This window comes from Rhamphochromis sp. 'chilingali' (assembly GCF_963969265.1).
Source record: "Rhamphochromis sp. 'chilingali' genome assembly, chromosome: 5".
In the NCBI taxonomy this organism is placed as follows: Eukaryota; Metazoa; Chordata; class Actinopteri; order Cichliformes; family Cichlidae; genus Rhamphochromis; species Rhamphochromis sp. 'chilingali'.
Genome location: NC_137932.1, coordinates 10,566,788 through 10,589,373, shown reverse-complemented (window position 1 = coordinate 10,589,373; position 22,586 = coordinate 10,566,788). Strand labels below are relative to the sequence as shown.

Below are 22,586 nucleotides of genomic sequence, written 5' to 3'. Positions count from 1 at the left end.
TACTATTCGCCGTGAACATTTCTATACTGTAACAACAATTAAACGTGTCTTTGGTATCTATTTAAAAACTGCACAAAGTCCCATAGAGGAGCTTAACATTAATATTTAAAGTTAAAAGACAAACAAAATAAAGACTGGCGTGAATTTGTGTCAGTTTGAATCAGACCTACAATGTAAAACATTCCTACATCAAGAGAAACCAAGCATCTTTGTTTGATTTTGATTTTAATAAATGATCAAGGTAAAAAAAGAAAAAAAAAGTACACCATTTTACATATCTGGACATAATCACTCTGGTTCTTAGTTAGGACCGAAACTTCAGCTGAACAACAAAATAACATCAACATATGACATATTACACAGTGTTGTCCACAAAAACTAAGCCAAAGTGCAGAAGCAGAGTGTGAAAAACTAAGTGCACTCTTACTGTTTCCATAGGAATTAACAGAGGAAGTAGCAGACAGGTCCTGCTAATTAAATGCACTTAATTAATTGATTGTCAGTGAGTATGAGCACCTATAAAGAAGTAGAACTTTTGGCAGTTTGATGGTCTGCTGCATTCAGGTGTGTGTTAATGCCAAGGAGCAAAGCAAAGGCTGCCTATCAGTCCGGAAAAGTTTATAAAGAAACTTCCAAACAATTTGATGTCCATCATTCTATAGTGAAAAACCTTATTCTCACTATTATATTATATATCTCACTATTATAATATCTTTTGCTATAATGCACAGCATCATATTTGGTGAAAACATAGCATATCAGCACATACACCTCGTACTAGCTCTCAAGCACGGTGGTGGAATTGTAATACTCTGGGCTTGTTTTGCAGCAACAGGAAGTTGCAGTCATTCCTCTGTATACCAAAGTATTCTAGAGTCACATGTGAATGGCCTGGTATGGTAAATGGCCTGTATTTATATAGCGCTTTTTACTAGTCCCTAAGGACCCCAAAGCGCTTTACATATCCAGTCATCCATCCACCCATTCACACACACATTCACACACTGGTGATGGCAAGCTACATTGTAGCCACAGCCACCCTGGGGCGCACTGACAGAGGCGAGGCTGCCGGACACTGGCGCCACCGGGCCCTCTGACCACCACCAGTAGGCAACGGGTGAAGTGTCTTGCCCAAGGACACAACGACCGAACCTTCCGATTACAAGGCGAACTCCCAACTCTTGAGCCACGATCGCCCCGCCACCTTTGTGACAGGGAAAAATTGTAATTGACTCATTGAACAGTAAAATGATCCCAAGCACAGAAGCAAATCTGCAACAGAATGGTTGAAAAAAGAAACGAATCAAGAAGTTGCAATGGCTCGGTCAAAGACCAGACCTTAACTGACTGAAATGCTGAAAGAGAGCTGTTCATAAATGATTGGCTGCAAACAATATTACAAAATTCCTCCACAGGGATGTGAGATACTGATAACGTTTATCAGGGCTTAAACATGGGACTCTCCACCATTTGATCTTAGAAATGAAGAAGCTTCACGGATGACAGGTGAAACTTAGAGGAGTCCACTCGCTTTTCTTTCCCAGCCCCTTGGATTACCATGACCTGGATGACTGAGGACCTTCACATAGATAAAGTTTTACAGAAAACATTTACATCAAGTTATTGTTGCTAAATGTGGTTCTACAAGTTACGGAGGTGGACTTAGTGTACTTTCACACACTGCTTCTACATGTGGTGTTCTACATCTGAGGTTGTATTTCAATGCATTTAAGATCTTGTAAGGATGAAATGATTTTTTTAGGTCCTAACACAAAGAACCTTAGTACTGACAGAGGTTTTGCTTTCTTTTTTACCATGACAGTAAGAGGAATACAGTGATATGTGAGGTGTTTTTGGCATTAAAACTGTTTCAGTGTTCCTCTTCTGAATCTCATAAATTCAGAACAACACTGACTCTGACAAGATAGAAAATAAGAAATAGTGGCTCAGTGGAAACTATGCAAATACAGTATTTACAAAAGTAAACCAAGCAGCAATCACTTTATAAATAAAGGGATTTTCTTTCTTTTTGGATTATGTTGCATGAGTGAAATATACTGACCAAAATCTCTTTAACACATGTGAAATTATTGGATATAAAGTAGAAATAATGCTTGACTTCACAACATAAATGTACTAATTAAGATAATACAAACAAACAAACAAACAACATTCTATATTGGCCATTTGTAGTCTATGAGAATTTGTACTAAGAGGTAGTGTTTTGCTTGGAGGTCTGGAGTCTTGCTGATGTGTTATCCCAGCAAACATAAAGACATGTTGGCTCTTTCTTTCTTTCTTTCTTTGGCTGTAGCTCAAGTGGTAGAGCAGGTCATCCACTGATCGGAAGGTTGGTGGTTCGATTCCTGGCTTCCCCTAGTCTACATGCCAAATATCCTTGGGCAAGATACTAACCCCAAAATTGCTCTCCGATGCATCCATCGGAGTATGAATGTGTGTGAGTGTTAGCTATAGCGCACTTAGAAAGATGTGCTTGTGCGAATGGGTGTGAATGGGTGAATGCACAAGTTGTGTAAAGCGCTTTGAGTGCTCAGATGAGTAGAAAAGCGCTATATAAGAACCAGTCCATTTACCATTTCTTTCTTTCTTTCTTTTTTTTACAAAAAACCTTAAAATCAGTGCTTATAGTGTATAGATATGGCAATAATAGTAATGAAAAAGCACTTTGCACTGCTTACAACATACTTGTGAAATGTAAGAGGCCAGAACTTTGATTAAATAGCACAGTTAACTCCTAACCAACTAAAGTTCAGACCACATACCACTCGGTGTGTCATGCAAAGATGAACGTTTGGGTCCAGAAGTCAAGAAATATGAGCATGGATGATTTCCTATAAATTCCTCTTAACTTGTCCATTTTGCTTGAGATGCCAAAAAAGATGGGTATGATGCAGTATTGGAAGAAATAAGAATAAAGGCTTAAACAGGTTTGGGCTCCTGCCACGGGTAGCTCAGTATTTTGTCTGTGAAGCTAATTCAGTTATGGCAAAGCATTAAAGGAATATGGCTGCAGTGTGTCCTGGCCTACGTGCAGCCATTTGACCCTGACAGTCTCCTCAGCGCTGCAGTCTGGAGGGAGTCCGATTGAACCTCCTGTTGCCCTCTCTCATCTTCTCCTTGTGTCTGGCCTGGACGAGACTGAACACCACCTCTGCCAGCGTCATGCGTCCTCCTGTCTGCCCTGCCAGGCGGCCATCTGTCCCATCGTTGGCCATCTTACTGCGCATGGTCCTGATGAAATAGGTGCGGACTTTCCCCTGGTGCTCACTTACCTACAATGAAAAACATAGATTAAAAAGTGAAGATGTGTATATTGTCACAGTTAGGCTAAACACAGAGGTTATTCTACAAAATTTGTATGATAATGAAGACTTTCTGAACATAAATTTGCTGCTGGCAAGATGTTTTTATGCTTGCTGGATAACTGAGATGGTTTATCGAACAGAAACCTCTAGAGCAAGGATCCAGCCATAGCAACACATTATGAATCACCTTAAACTCTGAGGTTTTTGTATAAAATGTTTCTCCCACCCTTAAAAAATGCAACATAATAAAATCAAAGGAGATCAAATAATTCCCCCCCTTCTGGAAGTCAGAATAAAGTTCCTAATTCCGAAGATGTCATTCATTGATTTAAGAACCTTACCTTATAGACCACAATGCTGTGGCGTTTTAAAAATAAACAACACTTGTTTAAGCTTAACTACTCTTCATAGTCAGTCTCCACTCACCCCTTTGACAAATATTTCTCCACGCAGCTCCAGGACGAAGCCCCAATCTGTCAGGATCCTTCGGGTGGCTTCGGGTACTTGGATGCGTCCGCTCACACCTGTGCTGTCCATGCGGCTGGCTAAGTTCACTGTGGAGCCCCAGATATCGTACTGCGGTTTGGTGGCACCGATCACCCCAGCGACCACGGGCCCGTGAGCAATGCCTGCATGAGTCCAAACCCAGACAATAATTTCAGATATTTGCTACAACACTAGAAATCGTGCGTGTGTGCTTTTGTGGGGCTGTGGCAGGGCAGCTTCTTACCCACACGCAGCTGAAAGCGTTGAGTAGAGTTCCTAATAATCTCTTTCAAGGTCTCCTGCATCGCCAATGCAAACAAAACCAGCTCGCTCAGGTGGTTCCATTCATCCATTGATTTCTGGAGGAGACAAAGATAAACATACAGTTTCATGCAAGGAGATAATATCATAACAAGTACCACAAATCAAAGCAAAGCTAATAAGACAAAAGGAAATAAGACCACATACAGAAAAATCTCCCACCTGTTTATCTGGAGCTAAACCTGATGCCGCCATGTAGCAGCTCCCAATTGTCTTAATCTTCTCCACATGGTGAAAATACGGCTCCTCAAACAGCTTGTTAGAAGATAAGATTAAATTACACATCAAGTTTAGCAGCTGACTTATGCAATTAGAGGCTATCCTATTTATCAAAGCAGGACTTGTGTCAACCCACAGCCTGGATTGAACTACACTGTCTCTGTTTTATTTTAACCGATAAATAATTGGACCAAAAGGGATAATCCATAAATAAACCACTGTCATATGATCATTTTGAGTCCAACACTCACCTCATCAAAGCCGGCAATTATCTCATTGAGTAGGCGGAGGCATTCCACTCCTTCATGCTTGAACTCTTTCTCCTCGAAGTACTCATCGAACCCAGCGATGGAGGCAAACATGACGCCCACTTCATCATAGGATTGGGAGTAAAGATCCTAAAAGAAGAGTCATGATGGGTGATTTCTTCAAAATCCTCTTTGTTTGAGTCAGGTAAGGTACTGTGCAAAAGTCTTGAGCCGCCCAACGTTATAAAACCACATCATTTGTTCCAATTTGTTTAGTTGAATTGATGAAAAATGCAAAGTATAACACAGTTTGACAGTCATAAAATAGTATTTTTGCACCAAGAGCGCATGCATGTGCATGATGTGTCTTAAAACTGGACAAGTGGACGACAAAAGAAGAAACAGGACCTGAGAGATGCACCTGGCCCTCAGTTGATCCATCTACTGTTCACTGAAGCCTGATCAAAAATGGTGTCAGTGGAAGGGTGGCTGTCAAGAAGCCATTAATAAGTAAGGGAAACAGGGAGGAAAGTAACTGAATATCCATGGCAACGAGTCTTATAAAGTGGTGAATCCAAATGTGAAATTATGTTAAAATCACCGTCGCTATGTACTGAGGAGGTAAAGCGGTATAACATTGAGTGTCTACAGCCATGTGTAAAACATGGTGGAGGTTCTGTCATGGTTTGGGGCTGCATATCACCCAGTGGGGTTGGAGATCTTTTAAAAAATGATCGGATTATAAATAAAGGAAAGTGCCAGATTTTAAAAAGTACTACATAACGTTAATTTTAATTGTACAATTTCAATATAGGTTAAACCGTAGACAGAGGTTGCTATTCATTGGTCCAATCAGTATTTTCAAAGCACTGATGGTTACTCAGACTGATTCTGCTGTGGACCAGACTATGAGTCAAAAGAAGTGAGGCTAAAGGTTTTGGGGTGTTTCAGCTACCTCGTCATGCTTGCTCCGGTCCAAGAAATGTTGAGCTACATGAACTGGTAGGATGTTGTATAGCAAACACTCATTGTGTTCCCGCAACTCCCTCATGTCTGCCACCTCCTGCTGGGCCTGCAGACGCCACAGGAAGTCCAGTCTGGCAGTAGCCTCCCACTGGATAGAAAAGATACAGCGAGATAGAACATCATCTACCTGCAACACAGTCCTGTGTGACAGAAAACAGTTTTAGTTTCAATAACACAGACCAGAAAGTGTTGCTATAGTGACAGGATCATCTATAAGTTCAATCTGGGAAAATGAAGTGTATGAGCACCTGACGTCCATTATAGAAGACGGCAACAATAAACATGGCCATGAGAAGGAAGGAAATTCCATTTCTTCTGACATAGTGAGACCTGTAACAAAGTATATTAGGAAAATCGATACACTCTGTGGGCAAAAATATACTTACACATTACACTTAAAGGAGATGCTCAGCTTTGGAACACATGGCATGAAGCTCCCAGTGCACAGTTTTTGTGCTGATGTTAATGTAGGATGAGGTTGGCTCAATTAACTGGTGTGGCCCAAAACTTTTGATCATAAATTGTGTATAGAGGCGAATATTTAAATATAGCACTGTGTAGTAAAACTACAGCAGCTGTGCAGTTTGTATGCTGCTCGCTGCTCATACACTGACCTGTGCAGCGTATCGTGGCGCGTGAGTGAGACAAAGGCGAGGTGGCTGAGGTAGGAGTAGACAGCCACTGCTAGCAGCAGCGTTGCCAGCTTCAGCAGAGAGTTCAGACGCAGAAAAACCGCACACGTCACCATGGCAATCACCCCGCTCAACACAAAAATCTAAAGGGAACAAATTGGGAAAGATGAAACAAGCAGTAATAACCTCATGTTACTGAAACCCAATGTGATTTATTGTTAGTATTTTTAATACAAGACAGACATTTGGATAAATCAACAGGAAATCACATAAAATCTCTATAATAATTGTCCCAAATTTAAACTACTGTTTGCTTGCCTCAGGGTAAGAGCAGACAGTGAGTGGACGTGAGCCTGTGCCAGTCTTCTCAGTTATGTCAGCCTCTCCTGTGTTCATGAGGATGCACCACACCTGCAAACAGCACAAAATGTTCCAACCTGATTCTGCATCATAGAGCATAACAAATATAAACCGGTAGTCAAACTTTCTTAAAACTGGTGATTTAAAACCTTTAATGAGGTTTTGCTTAATTTTGTGCTTTTTTCTAATAAAAAGAAGGTTTACTAAATAATTTTATCACTGCAAAAGAACCCCTTTACCTTCTTATATCTAAATGGGCTTTTTACATCACACGAAAGACCCCTGTGCTTACTTCATTTTTTACCTTCTTGCACTCCTCTGTCCTGTTTGCATGCCAAGTGTGCTATAAATATCAGCAGGGAAGTGCAACTTTCCTCTTTTTGCATATGCATTTCAGAGAGGATTATGCAAATTAATGTGCATTTGGTTTACAAGGGTCAGTTACCAGGTGCAATACTGCAGACATACAAAGGAAAAAGTCGTGTTGAAGAACATGGCAGTTTATGTAAATTACTCTTCTCTTGTGTTATTCAGACTCTCACCATGTCAGTAGAGGCCAACCCAAAGTTGATGAAGATCGCTATGAGAGTAAACAGGTTACGGGCACTGTTGTTTTCATGAATCCAGCAACAGAAGTGCTGCAGTGATGAAGGAGTCCACTTGAACTCTTCGGCAAGGGCAACAAGTAGCAGCAGCACGTGGGCAAGCAGAAAGACTGAAAACTGGAGGACAGCAGGGAACAGTCTACGATTGGGGAGGGAAGAGGGGGTTAAGAAGAAGAAGAAAGTGAGTGAAGTCATGAATGTTAATAATATTAATACAGTGTAGAACAGAAAAAAACAAGTTCAGGTGTCCAGTGTGACTGCACGGGTCAGTGCATTCTTTTAAATACCAGCAGGTGGCACCAAAGTAAAGAAAAACAAAAACTTAAGCACAGTAGCAATAAAGTCTGGTCAAAACACTACAGGGAGCTCTTTTTATAATACTGGTTATACCGATGTGGAATTGATATTTATTTAAAATGCTATAAGCTGGATTTAGGTACAAAATGACTTAATGGAATCATAATAAGTGGAATTAACAGTTGTAACATATTGGAGTTTCCTACCTGGGGGCAGGGATGAGGGCCTGGGCAGCCATGAGAAACAGAAGCAGGATGAAGGAGCAGACCAGATTGGAGTTGAACATTTCATCTCTCATCTGGGAGAACTGGATGGGCCAAAAGCGAGAAAAATAAATGTCACTTTTAGCTGCGTCTTTAAAAAACAGTTTGCATCTCTATCTTTTCTTCACAGTCTACCTTGTCCTCGATGTTTGTGTCCTTGAAGACAAGGGTCAGTGGTGTGATGTGCTCTCTGTGCATACGCTCACTACTTCGAAGCTCGATGGCATGCTTGATGCGTTTGTTAATCTCTCTCGAGTTGGACTGCCAAAGGGTGGGCATTGAGCCATTTGTAAAAGCAGCTAGAATCTAAAAGAAAAGAATAGAAATGACTGATTAGGTGAGTACAGGTGAGTCTCAGATGTGCCGAGCTCTTCAGATTCTTCAATTCAAATTCGTCACCACCTGACCAAAGGCACCAAATTCAGCACCTTCCTTTCTGTTTGGTATTTGCGCACTTACGCTGTTCATGTCAACGACAGTCTTAAAAGGTATGTCCGGACTCCAGGTTTGAATTGGTTTTTGAACTTTGGGGGGCTTGATGTGGTTAACTTTGTCTCTGTCCTGCTGAGGGCAGATGAGGAAGGTGTCAATATTGTATTTTCGTAGGAAAGCATTCCTATCACGACCATGGCCCTCTTCTGTCTTGTAAGTGCCTTCTAGACAATCGAGAGTTGCCCTTGAGATGTGGATGCGTCTGTTTCAGGGAGAAAGAAAAATTCATGCAGAAAGAAATTAAAAAATATTGTGGATGATGTAAGACAAGAGGTCATCATTAATGCATCACCAGATGAAAATATATACCCCCTCCAAATGTACCTATTACGAAATTAAATAGCACGTTTTTTATTCTTTTCTTAAATATTATCTTACAGAAAGCCTGGAAACCTGTCAGGCACATCTTTGTCAGGTAACATACTTGACAGGAGTTTCTCTAATGGTTGCTGGTGCTCACCCAGGTATGCCCCCCGCTTCCAGCATGTTGGCGATGCCCACGTCCCAGGACCAGACATCAAAGTGCCATTTCTGCAGACCCAATACCCCACAGAGGACAGAGCCCGAGTGGATGCCGATCCTCATGTCCATGTCGAAGTTCAGCTGCTTCTGTACATACCTGGTGATTTTGTGAGGTAAAGTGATCGTGTCTTACAAACAAAAATAGGATCTTACACTCTCATATGGATACCTATAGACCCATAAGAAGGTGGACCCTTTTTCAAGGTTGACGCAGAAGCATTGTGTTACACAATGTATTGATACACACCTGAATGCTGCACACCAGCAAACTGCCCAGACCTCTGCTTTTACTTAGGTGCTCACAGTTGTTGATCATCAATTAATCAAGTGCACTTAATTAGCAGGATCTGGATGCTACTTACCTGCTTAATTCATGTGGAAGCAGCAAAGGAGTACTTAAAATTTTCACACAGTGCTTCTGCATTTCAGCTTTGTTTTGTGTTAATCTTTTGTTACTTAGCTGAGGTTATATTTACATAATTTTAAAACCACGTGATTTTGGGTTTTTTTAATTAACTTGTGTTTGTGTCTTTAAATATGATGACTGACCGTATAGTGTTGATCATAGCCAGACCCATCTCAACACAATAACGGGCATGGGCACGCTGGGGCTCGGGAACCCCTGACACACAGTAGTAACAGTCTCCCAGTATCTTTATCCGCAAGCAGTGGTGTTCCTGTGATAAAAGAAGAAGAAGAAGGACATTAGAAGCTGGAAGATGTTTTACATCAACCAAAAAGGGCTCGCTCAGGCCCTCACCTCTGCCAGTCGGTCAAAACGTCCAAAGAGCTCATTGAGGGTTCGAACCAGATCCTGGGCTGACAGGTTCATAGACAACAAAGTGAAACCCTTGATGTCTGCAAAAAGGATGCTACAAGAAGGAGAGAAGGACTAAAAAGTCTGAAATGACATAGCAAACACTTACTATTGGCATTAGGTTGGCCTGCAACTTGATAATCAGAGTGAAACCCACTTGGCTTATAAATCTTACGAGTCAAGGTTACAAGGTTACAAATTTAACTACTAATATACTAACTCATGCATGTATACCTGACATCTTTGTACTGGTGGATATAGATCTTGTGAAACTCTTGAGGGTTTAGATCATCTTCCATAGCACTCATGTCAGCAATCATCTCCAAGGCAACAAAGCGAGGCAGGATCGACAAAACTAGGCGGTCCTGTGAAGAAGTGTAACAATGTGAGAGTCATGGAAGTGAGTTAATGCAACCAAAGCTTTCATCATAACACAGATAATTCTCTGGCTTTAAATTTCAGGACAGCTCCCATCTTCATTGTACCTGTCTTTGATTCTCTTGCTCTAATTTGAGGCGTCCTTCAATGCAACGACGGGTCTCCAGAAAAACCTGGCGCTGAGCGTGGTCTGTCAGGTAGTGGATGAACAAGCCAGCTGTGTTCATCCCCAGGTACAGCAGGCCTTTGGCAACCACCTGCATCGAAAGAGTGTGAATACTACATTAATTCATGGAAAAAAAGCTTTAAAAAAAGTTTGAAGGGGAAATTGGGGAAACAGTATTGGACTGAAGCTTGGGGGGAGGGTTTCTAATTCCTTATTATTTGTTGATTAATATGTCAATAGAGACCCATGAGCTTTCAACAAGTACAATGAAATAGTTTTTTTCTCAAATTTTGTAGATTTGTGCCTAACACTGCTGTAAAGTCTAAGAAATCAAACTTTCCATAAGCCTTAACAGTGTATCACTGATTTATCGGCATGATACACATTTAAAAAATGTAACAGTAGGAAAGGAAATTCAAAGGGGACTTTTTTTTTCACCTTTCTCAGAAGCAAAGCATCAGTGTAGCAGCATACTATCTCTACCAGAATGTGCAGCATTGAGGACAGGGTGCCCGCACATATGGCCCACAGCAGAGGTAATGGCAGCAGTGTGTATGTTGCGAACAAAGTGAACAAAAGGTACCACGATGGGTCTTTTTCTAGTCCGTACACCAGACCCCCCAGCACCTGTGTGGTCTGTGACAACCAGCTGGCGAGGCCGGCGTAGTGAAGCCACTGTGGGGACACGGAGTCTTTGTGGGTTAACACTATGACGCACAGAACTGTTGCTAACACCATGAACATGCCCGTCAGGCAGCCACGCAAAGTGTCTGTGGAAGCTTCCGGCGCCAATGCCAGGTACAGAACCAACATGTGCAGCTTGGCCACCACGTCTATCACATTGGTGATGACCAGAGAATTACGTCTTTGGGTGGAAGAGTGCTGCTGGTAGAGTTTCTCCAGGTCGTGGGACTTGAAGGTGTGCAATAGCGTGGGTATGTAGACACCACAGACAGTTCGACCCCAGTGGACGAAGACGTCAGCGTCGCTGGAGTAGTCGTTAAAAGCACCCCCGGTGCTGGTGGAATCGCGAACCAAGGGATGGACTCTGAACGTGGAAGAACGGCGCTTTGTTACCCCACGTGAGGCTTTGCTGCGGATTTGCCTGTTGATGTCCTCTATGTAGGTATCTGTCACAAAGATTTTGCGTGCTGGTTCAACACCCAACTGTCAAAGGATAAAAACAGGATCCTTCATTCAAAAAAGTTACAAGGCTATTATATCTTATTTGGCAAATCAGGGTAGACAAGATTCAGCATGCAAAAATAACAATTACACTTACATGGATAGTCTAAAAACAGCCACATTCACACACAAAGAGGATTAATTAGTCAGCAGCCACTTTTACTGGCCTTTAAAACCGAGGTCACTGGCATCAGGCCAATGCCAAGGTAAAGGCAGCGCTCACTTATTTAGCCAAGTCAACAAATCCTTTTGAAGCAGGAGGAACATTAATTCATCGTTGCATATCTTTCTAATACTCTTTTACTTTTACCCCTATTATGATGTAGAAATAATAATAAAACAGCAGTGCTGCTTCATGCCTTTGGGCCGCTGGTTACTAAAGTATCTGTCTGTGAAATTAAGAGGCACAGGGTTGAGACACTCCTTTCAAACCATGCACAGGTTAAAAAAAAAAACAAGGCCTAAAAGGCAAAGCAAGGTTGAGTCTGAAAGCAAGGAAGCTGAATCATCCCCCACCTGGCAGCAGGACCCCGAGGTGCTTCAGCAAACAAAAAAGGCAAAAAATGCTAAAAACCTAAATCCAATCGTTTCTGAGTAGGTGTACAAAGCTGCTACACACCTGTCTCTTTTCACTTGTAACTTTCTTTATTTTGCTTTCGTCTCTTATTTGCCACATGGGGATAGAATGAGTCTGTGTGCTACCGGTTACCTTTATGGATGCTGAATGTTGAGACTTGCTTCTAGAAGGATCTTGTGAGGCTTGCTTTATTATCACATGTCTATTGTAAATGTGAATCATTTTTGAAATATAAATGCCAAAACCATTTCAACACACATTAGATATGCATAATGGTAAGAGCGCATTAAATTGTAATGGTAAGAGTAATAGCTTTATTTTGAAAAGAATCAAAAATTTCATGTGTGCTTGATAGCCATTAGTGAGGTACACTTTTGAATGCAGTATAAAAAGTGCGTCATAAGGCCAGAGCTCCACACAGACAGACACAGCCTCTTCCAGTACACAATACTAGTGTGCACAAAAAAAAAAATCAGAACACATTTACAACAATCTAAAACTCAATCACCTGGGTACTGAGATCCTGCTGCATAATGATGTGTTTTACTGCGTTCTGCCACAGCATCTTTTTCCGCCGCAGGCCAGGGGACATGGTGGGGGTTACACAGGGCAGCTCACGCAGCCCCATGGGGGAGACCTGCGTTGTGTTAGCGAAGGTCACCATGGTGGCGACCTCAGCTGTTGGTATTGGATCAGGAGCAGGTAGGAGCCTGGAACGTGAAGGGAAAAGGGGAGTCAGTAAGGACCAGATTTGGTGTTATTGCTTAAAAAAACATTAGAGTTCATCAGTAAGTTTTATAATAATAATAATAATTACAACTTTATTTATATCACAGATTTGGAAGCTGTTTTGACAGACAAGTCAAAGTAGAATACTAAATTCAAAGAGATAACTGGACATTATGGCCAGTAATTAACATGTAAAGTAAACCCACTTTAATTCATTTCAACTTTCATCTTTCATCTACCTAATTTTGCCTAATATGAATTTGTCTTACAGAAATATTTCATTATGAATGACCTGCAGTGTGAGTATTTGTTTGAATAAATGAGGAAAAGGGAATTTGATTGATAGACTTTTATAAAGAGGAACTTTGGGTGGCTTTCTGTACCAAAGCCACTGATGCATCTACTATCATAAAATGCTAAATATAAAGGATTTTTGCAGTTTGATGCATCTGAATACCCCGCGTGAAGGATTTAATAATCAAAGGTCTTTATGCACTATATAAATTGAGTAACAAATCTGTCTGAGTTCCTTATTCTTTTAGATAAAATTTGTTATGCTGCACACGTTCAACCATGCCAGAAAGGGCCACCTGGTCGGCTCCACGTGTTTACGCAGTGTGTGCCAGAAGAAAGGCAGCTTTCCAACGAATTATCTGGCCAGATTTAGAGCTGAGCTGGTTAATGCTCAGAGTTAAACTCCTCCAGGTCCTTCTGGCTCTGGATGCTGTTGTCCCACCCACTCACAGTCTACTGCCACCGGGCTGATTCTCACCAAGATCATGTATCTGCACAGAACAGACTGGATATGCTAAAACACATCATATTAGATGAGTAATTAGGTATAGTATTAAGTGTGCATCTTTATTTGTTTTTGAACATTACAAACATTACAGTTTCTCGGATGTAGAAGAATCCCTTTGTCATTCCTCTTTCAGCAGTTTCAGCTGTCCCAAGCGGACAATAAGCTCCCCGTAACCTACAATGTGTCAAAGGACCCCCCCCCCCCCCCCCCCCCCAAAAAAAAAAAAGAAGCAAAAGGATTGTAAACCACACAACTGACCTGTAACGTTTCCCGTATAGTGCATCCACTGACAATACCTAGTTTCTGCCATTGTATACGTGCATCCAGCTCATCATAATCCATTTTTGTTGATTTCATCGGCTTTGATATTTAAGACACAACCTATAAAAGGAAAACTGAAACTTGAAGCAGCCCTCGTTGCAATGCCGTATCCAACACTGATGCGGACAGCGACATACAGGCCTGGCGAGACTCCTGGAGTCGTTCTTTCAGGACTGCAGGTCACCATCTGGACTGTTTTGAAATGATGTCAAGAACTGCCACAAAGCAGAGCTGCAGGAGTGAAGAGTGCAAAGAGGATTAATTAGTCAGCGGCCACTCTCACTGGCACCAGGATAACACCAAGGTAAAGGCAGTGTGCTCTCATTTGGTCAAGTCAACAAATCTTATTGAAGCAGGGGAAACATTAATGCATTGATACATAGCACTTTAATACACTCTTTGTTTTACTTCTGGTAATGTGCAAAAAAATAATAATAAAACAGCAGTGCTGCCTCATGCCTTTGGGCTTCTGGTTACTAAACTACCTGTCTGTGAAATTACAGACACGGGGGTGACAAATTCCTTTCATACAGTGCACAGGCAAAAACAATGCCTAAAAGGCAAAGCGAGGTTGAATGTGAGAGCAAGGAAACTGAATCATCTCCCACCTGGCAGCAGGAGCCCAAGGTGCTTCAGCAAACAAAAGGCAACGAAGCTGCCTTTGCTAAACATTTTAAAATCCAAGTGTTTCTGAGTAGGTGTACAAAGTCACTCCACATCTGTCTAAATACAAATTTCAAGGCTCTTCTTTATTTTTAACATTTTATTTGTAAGGTCCAGATTTTCATAACAAAACACAAACATACAAATTACATGTTATTATCTTATGAATTACCAAAGTTACCCATTTGAACTTAAAGAACAAGTTCTAGCTTTTAATACAAAATCATCAAATACTGTTTCCCACGATAACACAAATTCTGCTTGCTATGTGTGTGTCTGTGTGAAGAGAAGTCATTTCCACATTTAATGCCGAAGCTCAGTGTTGGAAATACAGAGCTCTCCAGTTACCGTTTGTCTTCTAACCCTGAATTACTGACAATGCTTCTATATAAATACAATATTTCTTACAAACACTCCATCTGGTAAGACTTCAGTCAGCAAATCTTCTGTTGTTTTTCTTTCTTATGAAGTAAATTGTTAAATTATATTCTGATGGATGAACACATTGCTCCAAGAGCAATACCAACATAATATTTTGCTTGGATTTCTTATATATTATCATACAGTATATGAGGTTGGTTATTGTTACACAATAGAAAGACTTGTTTTTTCACAATTCAATTCAGTTTTATTTATATAGCACCAATTCACAGCAACAGTTGCCTCAAGGTGCTTTATATTGTAAAACCTATAATATTAGAAAGAAAAAAGAAACAATTACACAACCACCTATGAAAAAGCATTTGGCAACAGAGGGAAGGAAAAACACCTTCAGCAGAGTCAGCATTATGCCAAAAAGTGATCAACTGTCATAAGCTAATTTCCGGTATTTCTGAAAAATTGCCTGTATTTAAACTGTTGTAAATACTTGTTAGCTTATAAGTTGTCAAACATATGTCAAATGTATCTCTTATGAATAATATCGAGACATTTTGAGTCAGAAAGAACATCCCTATCGCAAATTAGAAGCTGCAAACAGTTTTTGGCAAAGTCAGTTGTAAATATCCTTTATTTACTTGGCTAAAAAGACATTAAACATGTGTTTTTTAAGAGAGCGATGCCCAAGAGGGCAGAAGAAACTGCAACATATACAACACAAAAGGACCGGATTGATTATAATGTCGATACAATAATGCAGAGTCGTATGGATATGGATGTATTTATTGCTTTTAACAGGTTTCATGGTAACATCCACACAAACTGTACAGGGTAATACTGAGTGTGCAATAGGTTAAAGAAGCAAAGAAAAGCACGAGATCTGCGATGATTGAATCCGTTACTGGGCTGATGTCTCCAGCTGGCTTATGGTCATTATTGTTGTAAGCTGGTTAAAGTTTTTCAGACTTGCTTTGCTAATTGTTTCCAGGCAACATGCAAACCCCCTAAGACTGATGTAATGAGTCTCCATCTGTCCCACTGTGACGCTGTAGCTCAGACCTTTCTTGCTGATTACGGTACAACTAAAAATAGCTGCCAGGTCTAAGGCAACTAGTACTGCTTTAACTGCTTCCTTATCAACAAAGCTCTCTGACACTTGAAATAAGGCACCTTTAAGTATGTTTACTCCTCAAATGGCACAACAAACAACAAGGGGGAAGGAGTAAAGTAAAGATGAGTGCAGATCACCTTGTAATGACCCAGCTTTTGATATTCTGTATATACAAATGTCTGTGATTGTTAATCTACTTTACCTGACAGTCTGTGGTTTTCTTTTGTGACTCTGATTGAATTGAACTGTAAACTTGTTTACACCTAACTAGGAGTTAGTCCACTATGGGCAAAACCTCAGAATATAATTAGCATTACGATTAACATTTCTGGCTACACACTAATGAGATAACTAAAGCCATACCAGCAATAGAACAGACCTAACAGCCTGACTGTGCCAAGGATCGCGCATATGTTGTACACTGAGCTATTTCTGTCCGTTGAAGTGTAGCTCTGACACGTGTGTGAAGTTCTGGCAGTTGTACAAACCTCTTTAACGTAAGGAAGTGTACAGGTCAGCAGGGGTCAAAGCATTACAGAGAGTACTCTAAAGTAGCATTTCACTGACATTTTACAATTTTCATCAACCACAGAAATCTGTTGAGAACGTAGCCTGCTTCTCAGAGTACTGTTTGTCTCCAACTAAGACGCCTCATATCCAGAAACTGAGGCATCATCATCCCAAGCCCTTAACTCAAGTCCTTCTATGGTGGTGAAAAGTTCAAATGTTTTAGTATTTTATTAGATATTTTATTTCTCAGCAGGCTGAGACCTATCCTTCACCCAATAGGCCTGGCTGCATTAGACTAATGTGATAACTATGTTGCTCTACTCTTGCATCAAAATACACTAATTACTATCAGTTACAAGTACTTACTGAAACGGCAACTTCATGAACCCATTTCGTTTTGGCATCAGGATAAGTATACCTACTGCTCACTCACAAACAGCAGCTTGAAAACAAACAGATGTTTAGCAATACTTTGAGAAGGCGGCCCCTTTTCTCAATGGATCTCCCCACCCCCAAAGATTGAGGGCCCATATGGCATAGCGAACCCAATTCCTTATTACAAGTACCTGAATGTTTCACCTATAAGGTGAAAACAGTTGTCATCAGCAGGCAGCATAGGACCTCAGCACACACACTGCTTCAGGTAAGCCACCAGTAATTGCATCGATTTCCCATGCTGTTTACAGAGGCTTCCATGCTCAGACCTCAAGGCTCGCTTCAAAAGCTGTACAAGCACCTAATCAAACTGTTTGGACTCACAACCTGCACTATGGCCATATCTTGCCGAGCATTTGAATAATTAAATGTAATTAAATTCATTTAAATGTTATTCAAAACTAACACCACATAAAACACTGATGGCACAGTAGGGCTAAAAGATCCCGAGGAGTGAATGGCAGCACCAAGTTTTGACAAGGTGCCAGATAAAGTAATGTGTTAAATGTTCACTTCCTAATATTTTTCATGCAATGTTAATCTTAAAGTGAAAGAGTGATTATGGACGATAACAAGCTTTAAAATGTCTAAAAAAATGATCTTGACTCAGTGCTTCCACCAACTGGTAGAATGAAAGACTATTGGAAAGCAGGATGCCCCATCCGCAGCTGGAAAATGCATCAAACACATAGCATCCACATTTCATTTCTTTAAAAGATTTTTCTATATGTAAACGGAAAAAAGGTAAGATTAGGGAGCCTTTATCAGTCCCACTGTTTGTAAATTGACAGAAATTTACAAGGGAATTGCACAAGAAATAAGAAAGGTAGTGTATCATCCAGTGGAGTCCAGCACTGAATAGAAAACCGTTTGAGGAGTTGATTTAAACACTGTATGGCGTTTGAATTTGTATTCAGATGATTTGTATTGGCATCTTCTCTGGAAACAAAAAGCCAATATTTGTCATGTATAATGACTACCAGTGTCCTCTTGACTTTTATAATCTTACCAGCTGCTTTGCAACATCAGTAACATCCACTAGACTAAATTAAATTAGGTTATTAGATTAAGTAACTTTACGCCTAGTACTGTATTTTTTTTCTGTACTCCAATAAATCTGTATTATTTCTTATTATGTTTTCAGAATCTTACCCAATAAAGCTTTGTTTAAATTTATGTTTTTCCCTCTCAGTATTTATCCAGTGATTCAAAGACAGGGGCAGGTCCTGTGTGAATTGTACATGTTCTAACATGACTAAAGGCTCAATCGAGTGGTGGGCTGTCACCATATTTACGGCTAGCCAGGAGCAACTGCTCTGCTAGCCGTCTGGCTAAGTAAATGATGTCCCGGCGTAGCTAAACTTTAGTTAAGTTGTCCACCGTTACCTGTCCGCATGCCTCATACTTTTGGGATTTAACTGTTTTTTAATTCATGGTAAGCAAAAAATGTTTTCCGACATTAATAAATAACGGGGGGCTATAGATATAGTTAGCCACGTTAACGTTAGCATACTTCGCTAGGAGCTATGCCTACATTTGAATCGTAGGAGTTAGGCTTGTTACACCTAGTAGAGACAAGTTTGTGTCTAAACTTAAAAGAAATCAAGGAAATGTACTGGAGTGCTGTAGAAGAAAATGGTTGTTGAATGGGAATGCTAACGTGTTATTATTTAACCGGTAACTCTTGATTTCGCATTTCTGTCCAGATGCTGGAGGATAATTTCACCATATTCTTGTCACTGGCTAGGAAAACGATGAAGGAAAATGATCGGTTCGGATATACTCGGTGTTAGCAGTATATATTAGTGCTTCCGCTAATTTGGGCATTCCAACTTCAGCAGGCCGAAGACAATCCAGCAGCTTTCCTGATTTTCGAAGCAGTGGTGGAGACTCAGCTCAGGACTTAAGTACCACCCATCTGCCCTTCTCTTGGATCCTGGAAAAGCAACGCCTCCTTGTGACTGATATTCAGCATGTCAGGTGCGTTAACGGCAAGCTATTTTACACCTGCTCCATCACTGCCTAGAGTAATAAATCATGTCCTCCACATGAAGTTGAACCAAAAAAAGGAGCCCAAAATGCATACACCAATAAACATACACTCCACGATGAACCACTGCTATCAGATAGAAGGAAAGTTTTTGTTATAGAAGCTTCCCATTGTTGTTTCTCGGCTGGATGATCTATCTGGTCCTGCAGCCAAGTGTGTGAACTTGCACCAAAAATCCCCTGCAGACCTTTTGCCTGTGCTGGCATCCTTAGCTGACATCCATGGCTGCATTCCTTGAATCTCAAGCCCACTCACTGAATGGCTATCCCACAGTGCCCCTTTTGCCCTGCTTCTCTCCACCCTACTCTTTCTTTCTCCCTCTCTCGCCCAGCGAGCAGTCCCGGCTGGATAGTGGGGTCCATTGTGTCAGTGAGATGTTTATTAATGAGAGGGATGCACACGGAGCAGAGCTGCTATAGAAGGACTAATCACTAATCTCTTCGTTAATGCGGACAACCTGTGTATGCAGTGGCATACATTACAAGGAAGCTGTGTGACAAGGACATACAAGTTGGTGTTCAGTGGGGTGTCTTGGTGAAGTTTAGTTGTATTTTAAAGTTTTTGGAGAAGTTTTGTTTCTAGGTTTGAGTGTTTGTGTTGGGATGGAAGTTTAGCTTTTATGTGTAGGTGCAGAAACCAAGTTCTGTTAAACAAGAAACCAAGTTTTGTTTATATTATATACGTTTGGATTTAGGAAGAAAGGTTTTTGTATCTATGAAAGGAGTAGTGTTTGTCTGAGTGTGTGTGTGTGTGTGTGTGTCTGTTGCCTACCATGCCTTTGCCTCCGCCTGATGTCCCGGCCACTCAGAGGCTGGCACTGGACTGTCGTACCCTTCTGGACCATCGCGTTGGCAAGGGTAAGTGACAACATCACCTCCCCTGTGGTCTTTGGGACCCTGCTTAGTGTCACTGAATAGCTGGTTTTTACCATACTTCCCAAATTCACATTACTTAAAAATAAGTCATTGTGAAAATGGAAACTATTATTTGGGGTCTGCCTCTCTCAAAGTTGCTTGAGATTGTTCACAGTTAATAATACAAGGTGCTGCTAAACAGTGTTGCCCAGTTACCAAGGCAGATTTTATTTATTACTACAATCAATTTATTGCCAACCTCAATTAATTGTACAACTGCTGATTTCATTGGCAATCAATAATGCACTTTTGGGAATTGCAGAACTGAGCTTGATTGATGGATCTTTGCATTCTAAAACCCTGTGAGCTGCTACTATTTCACATAAGAGAGAAACACCTAACATGTTGTTATTTTAGATGTTTAGTTCATTATAAGATCGTCTTAGAAGACTGAAAACTGTGAACCAGAGAGACTGAGCACTTAATACATAATAAGTGTGCATTTGAGTTTTTATGAGTGCACTGCAGTATTGTGAGGTTTCTGATCAAACCGCTGCAAATTTGTGCATTAGAACAAATGTGATGATCGTATCTCTTTTTAATGGCTTTGTGGTAATAGTTATAAAAAGATAGGATTCATTTGAAAGTTCTGCTTTTGTGGCGCATTCATGTTGCTCTGGTGATGAGCTTTGCCATTCGTGAGATGGAAGCAAGCGCTGTTGCATAGAGCAGGGCGATATGACCAAAAATATTTATCACGACATACATTTGAAAATTTGCGATAACGATATAACTGACGATATAATTGACACTAGACAAATTACTTTACAACTCCACAACTTTATTAGTGCAAAAAAAACCCATCTATGTATTTTCACATAAACAAGCAGCTGTTTTTTATGTGCATTAAAGTTATATAAAAAATGTAACAGTGCAAATGCAAATTCCTTGCTGACAGTTTAATCAAAAGGCATTTCCAATGGAAATTGGCCGACATATCCTCAGCATAACCATGTATAATATCCACAAAACATTAAAAAGAGGTTATACACACACAATACGGTAATATTATGTTAAAGCACCGTACGCATCACTGCACGAGGCTCCTGCCTACGATAGCTGTAATGCTCCGACAATCCATCAAGCGGTGCAGGTTCGTAGCTTAGCAAAGTCATACTAAAACATTTGACAGATTTTCGAGCACCGTGTAACACATAAAATTGTTTTGAGGTCAGTAAACACAACCAGAATTCATACATAAGGCACACGGGATTATAAGGGGCACTGCTGATTTTCAGAAAAGGATTGATTTTAAGTGTGGCGTAGTTTCCAAAAAACACGGTAATAACGACGGCCCGCTAGCATGCTCTGCCAAAAATAGTGCTTTGGTGTGTATTTGACGGATGAAAGCTAAACCAGTTCCACACCACTGAAGTTGCAGCATTTTTACAAACCAATTCTGGTTCATCCGTTTCATTCAACGATCTGCTTTCGCCCTTCTCATTCTCTGTCGCCGCCGTGCTTTTTCCGCCATGTGCGTATGAAAACAAAGGCATTGCGCATGCGTGTTTTACCCATATTCAATATTTCATTTTCTCACCGTTGCCCAGCATGTATTACCATAAATGGTATGATATGGCCCAGCCCTACTGTTGAATTTATCTGCTGTTTTTTTTTTTTTAGAAAATGAAACCTGGAAGAGAAAACGTAAACTGTCACTTCATTAAAAGGAATGGTTATTTGCTTTTGTTTATGCAAATATCAGTACACATGGTTATGTAATCGCACATTTCCTACTGTAAGGAAGTGTGGCAGAAGGTTGCATAAGTGCAGAAGGAAAAGCTGAATTTAAGTAAAGCAGAAAAGAGGGGAAGATTAATGATGAGAGGAGGGCAAGAGTGATGCTGGCAGGGGGTGGAGAGAGGGAGACGAGAGGGTTGTGTGGGAAGGAGGTATTCTCCCTTTTCATCTTTGTGGTGCACATTTCGCTCTTATTCTGTCAGTCCTTGCCTTTTTTTCCCTCTGTAATTGAAAGGTAGATTATAAGTGAGTTTGGTGTGCTTGTATGCACGCTTGCATGTCAAAATCTGCACTGCCCCCGTTAAGAAGGAGCACTGTTGCAGAAGAATGGGAAAATCCAAGGTCATCACGGCATGCTTTCCTCTGACGTTGCCTCTCAGCCCCTTTTTGTGCGCAAGTGTGTGAATGACTGTGTGTGTGCCTGCATGGCAAGGAGACTGTGCGTGTGTAACTCATAGCAGCGAGCCAGCCTCTGCACCAATCACGGTGCACATTCATATGCCTTTTAGCTCCAAGCACACGTGCAGGCATTTATCCCAGGCTGAGCGGTGCGTGTGTTTGTGTGCATTTTCAGTGCCTCTAGGCACAGCAGTGTGTCTGCATGAGGAACTGAAGCTGCATTAAGAAAACATAAACGGCCGTAGTGAGCGACTTCCACATCACGACTAATGTACGGTAAGGTTAACAATCCTTTTTCCATTGCATATTGGTCTGTGCATTCTGGGCTGTGTAAACATGTGAGTAATATCAGGCATCCGCCGTTTAGCCTGTTTTCCTACATTCTACAAAGATGTTTCCTTCTCGGCTTTCTTGCGATAAAAAGCAGTTCTGACTAGAGTGTAGCAGCTCCTGAAAGCGCCTTATGAGAACTTGGACACTTAAAAGGATACTCACTGTTACATTACAGTAATAGATTACTCGGGGACTCTGCTTTGAAGATGTTTATGTTTGGTAATAGACACTTATTTACTCCTAACTATCACTGATAATGTTTCTTTCTGTTATAGTTGGTG

At 40.8% G+C, this 22,586-nt stretch overlaps 2 protein-coding genes across 5 annotated transcripts in view; one reads left to right on the top strand and one right to left on the bottom strand.

Annotated features, from left to right (window-relative positions):
• Nucleotides 1-818: 818 nt before the first annotated feature.
• Nucleotides 819-12,604, bottom strand: LOC308397679 (adenylate cyclase type 8). The gene is made up of 20 exons (XM_080883724.1): nucleotides 12,429-12,604; nucleotides 10,597-11,325; nucleotides 10,100-10,249; nucleotides 9,849-9,979; nucleotides 9,558-9,669; nucleotides 9,347-9,474; nucleotides 8,736-8,894; nucleotides 8,243-8,477; nucleotides 7,919-8,089; nucleotides 7,727-7,827; nucleotides 7,161-7,362; nucleotides 6,577-6,669; nucleotides 6,241-6,401; nucleotides 5,875-5,956; nucleotides 5,556-5,714; nucleotides 4,604-4,750; nucleotides 4,296-4,388; nucleotides 4,057-4,171; nucleotides 3,753-3,955; nucleotides 819-3,293 (listed from the first exon to the last, which is right to left on the bottom strand). The coding sequence occupies exons 1-20, from the start codon at nucleotides 12,582-12,584 to the stop codon at nucleotides 3,078-3,080; spliced, it is 3,543 nt and encodes a 1,180-aa protein (XP_080739850.1). The 5' UTR covers nucleotides 12,585-12,604; the 3' UTR covers nucleotides 819-3,077.
• A 5,525-nt stretch (nucleotides 12,605-18,129) lies between these two features.
• LOC308397676 (protein EFR3 homolog B) overlaps nucleotides 18,130-22,586 on the top strand; it is a 32,690-nt gene continuing 28,233 nt past the window's right edge. For 2 of the 4 annotated variants that reach the window (XM_080883718.1, XM_080883716.1), the window contains exons 1-2: nucleotides 18,130-18,304; nucleotides 18,708-18,849. In XM_080883718.1, the coding sequence (XP_080739844.1) occupies nucleotides 18,843-18,849 (7 nt within the window). In that variant the 5' untranslated portion in view covers nucleotides 18,130-18,304; nucleotides 18,708-18,842. Of the gene's footprint in view, nucleotides 18,305-18,575; nucleotides 18,850-19,727; nucleotides 19,777-22,586 lie in introns of all 4 variants that reach the window. The other 2 variants (XM_080883719.1, XM_080883717.1) reach the window with 2 other exon arrangements.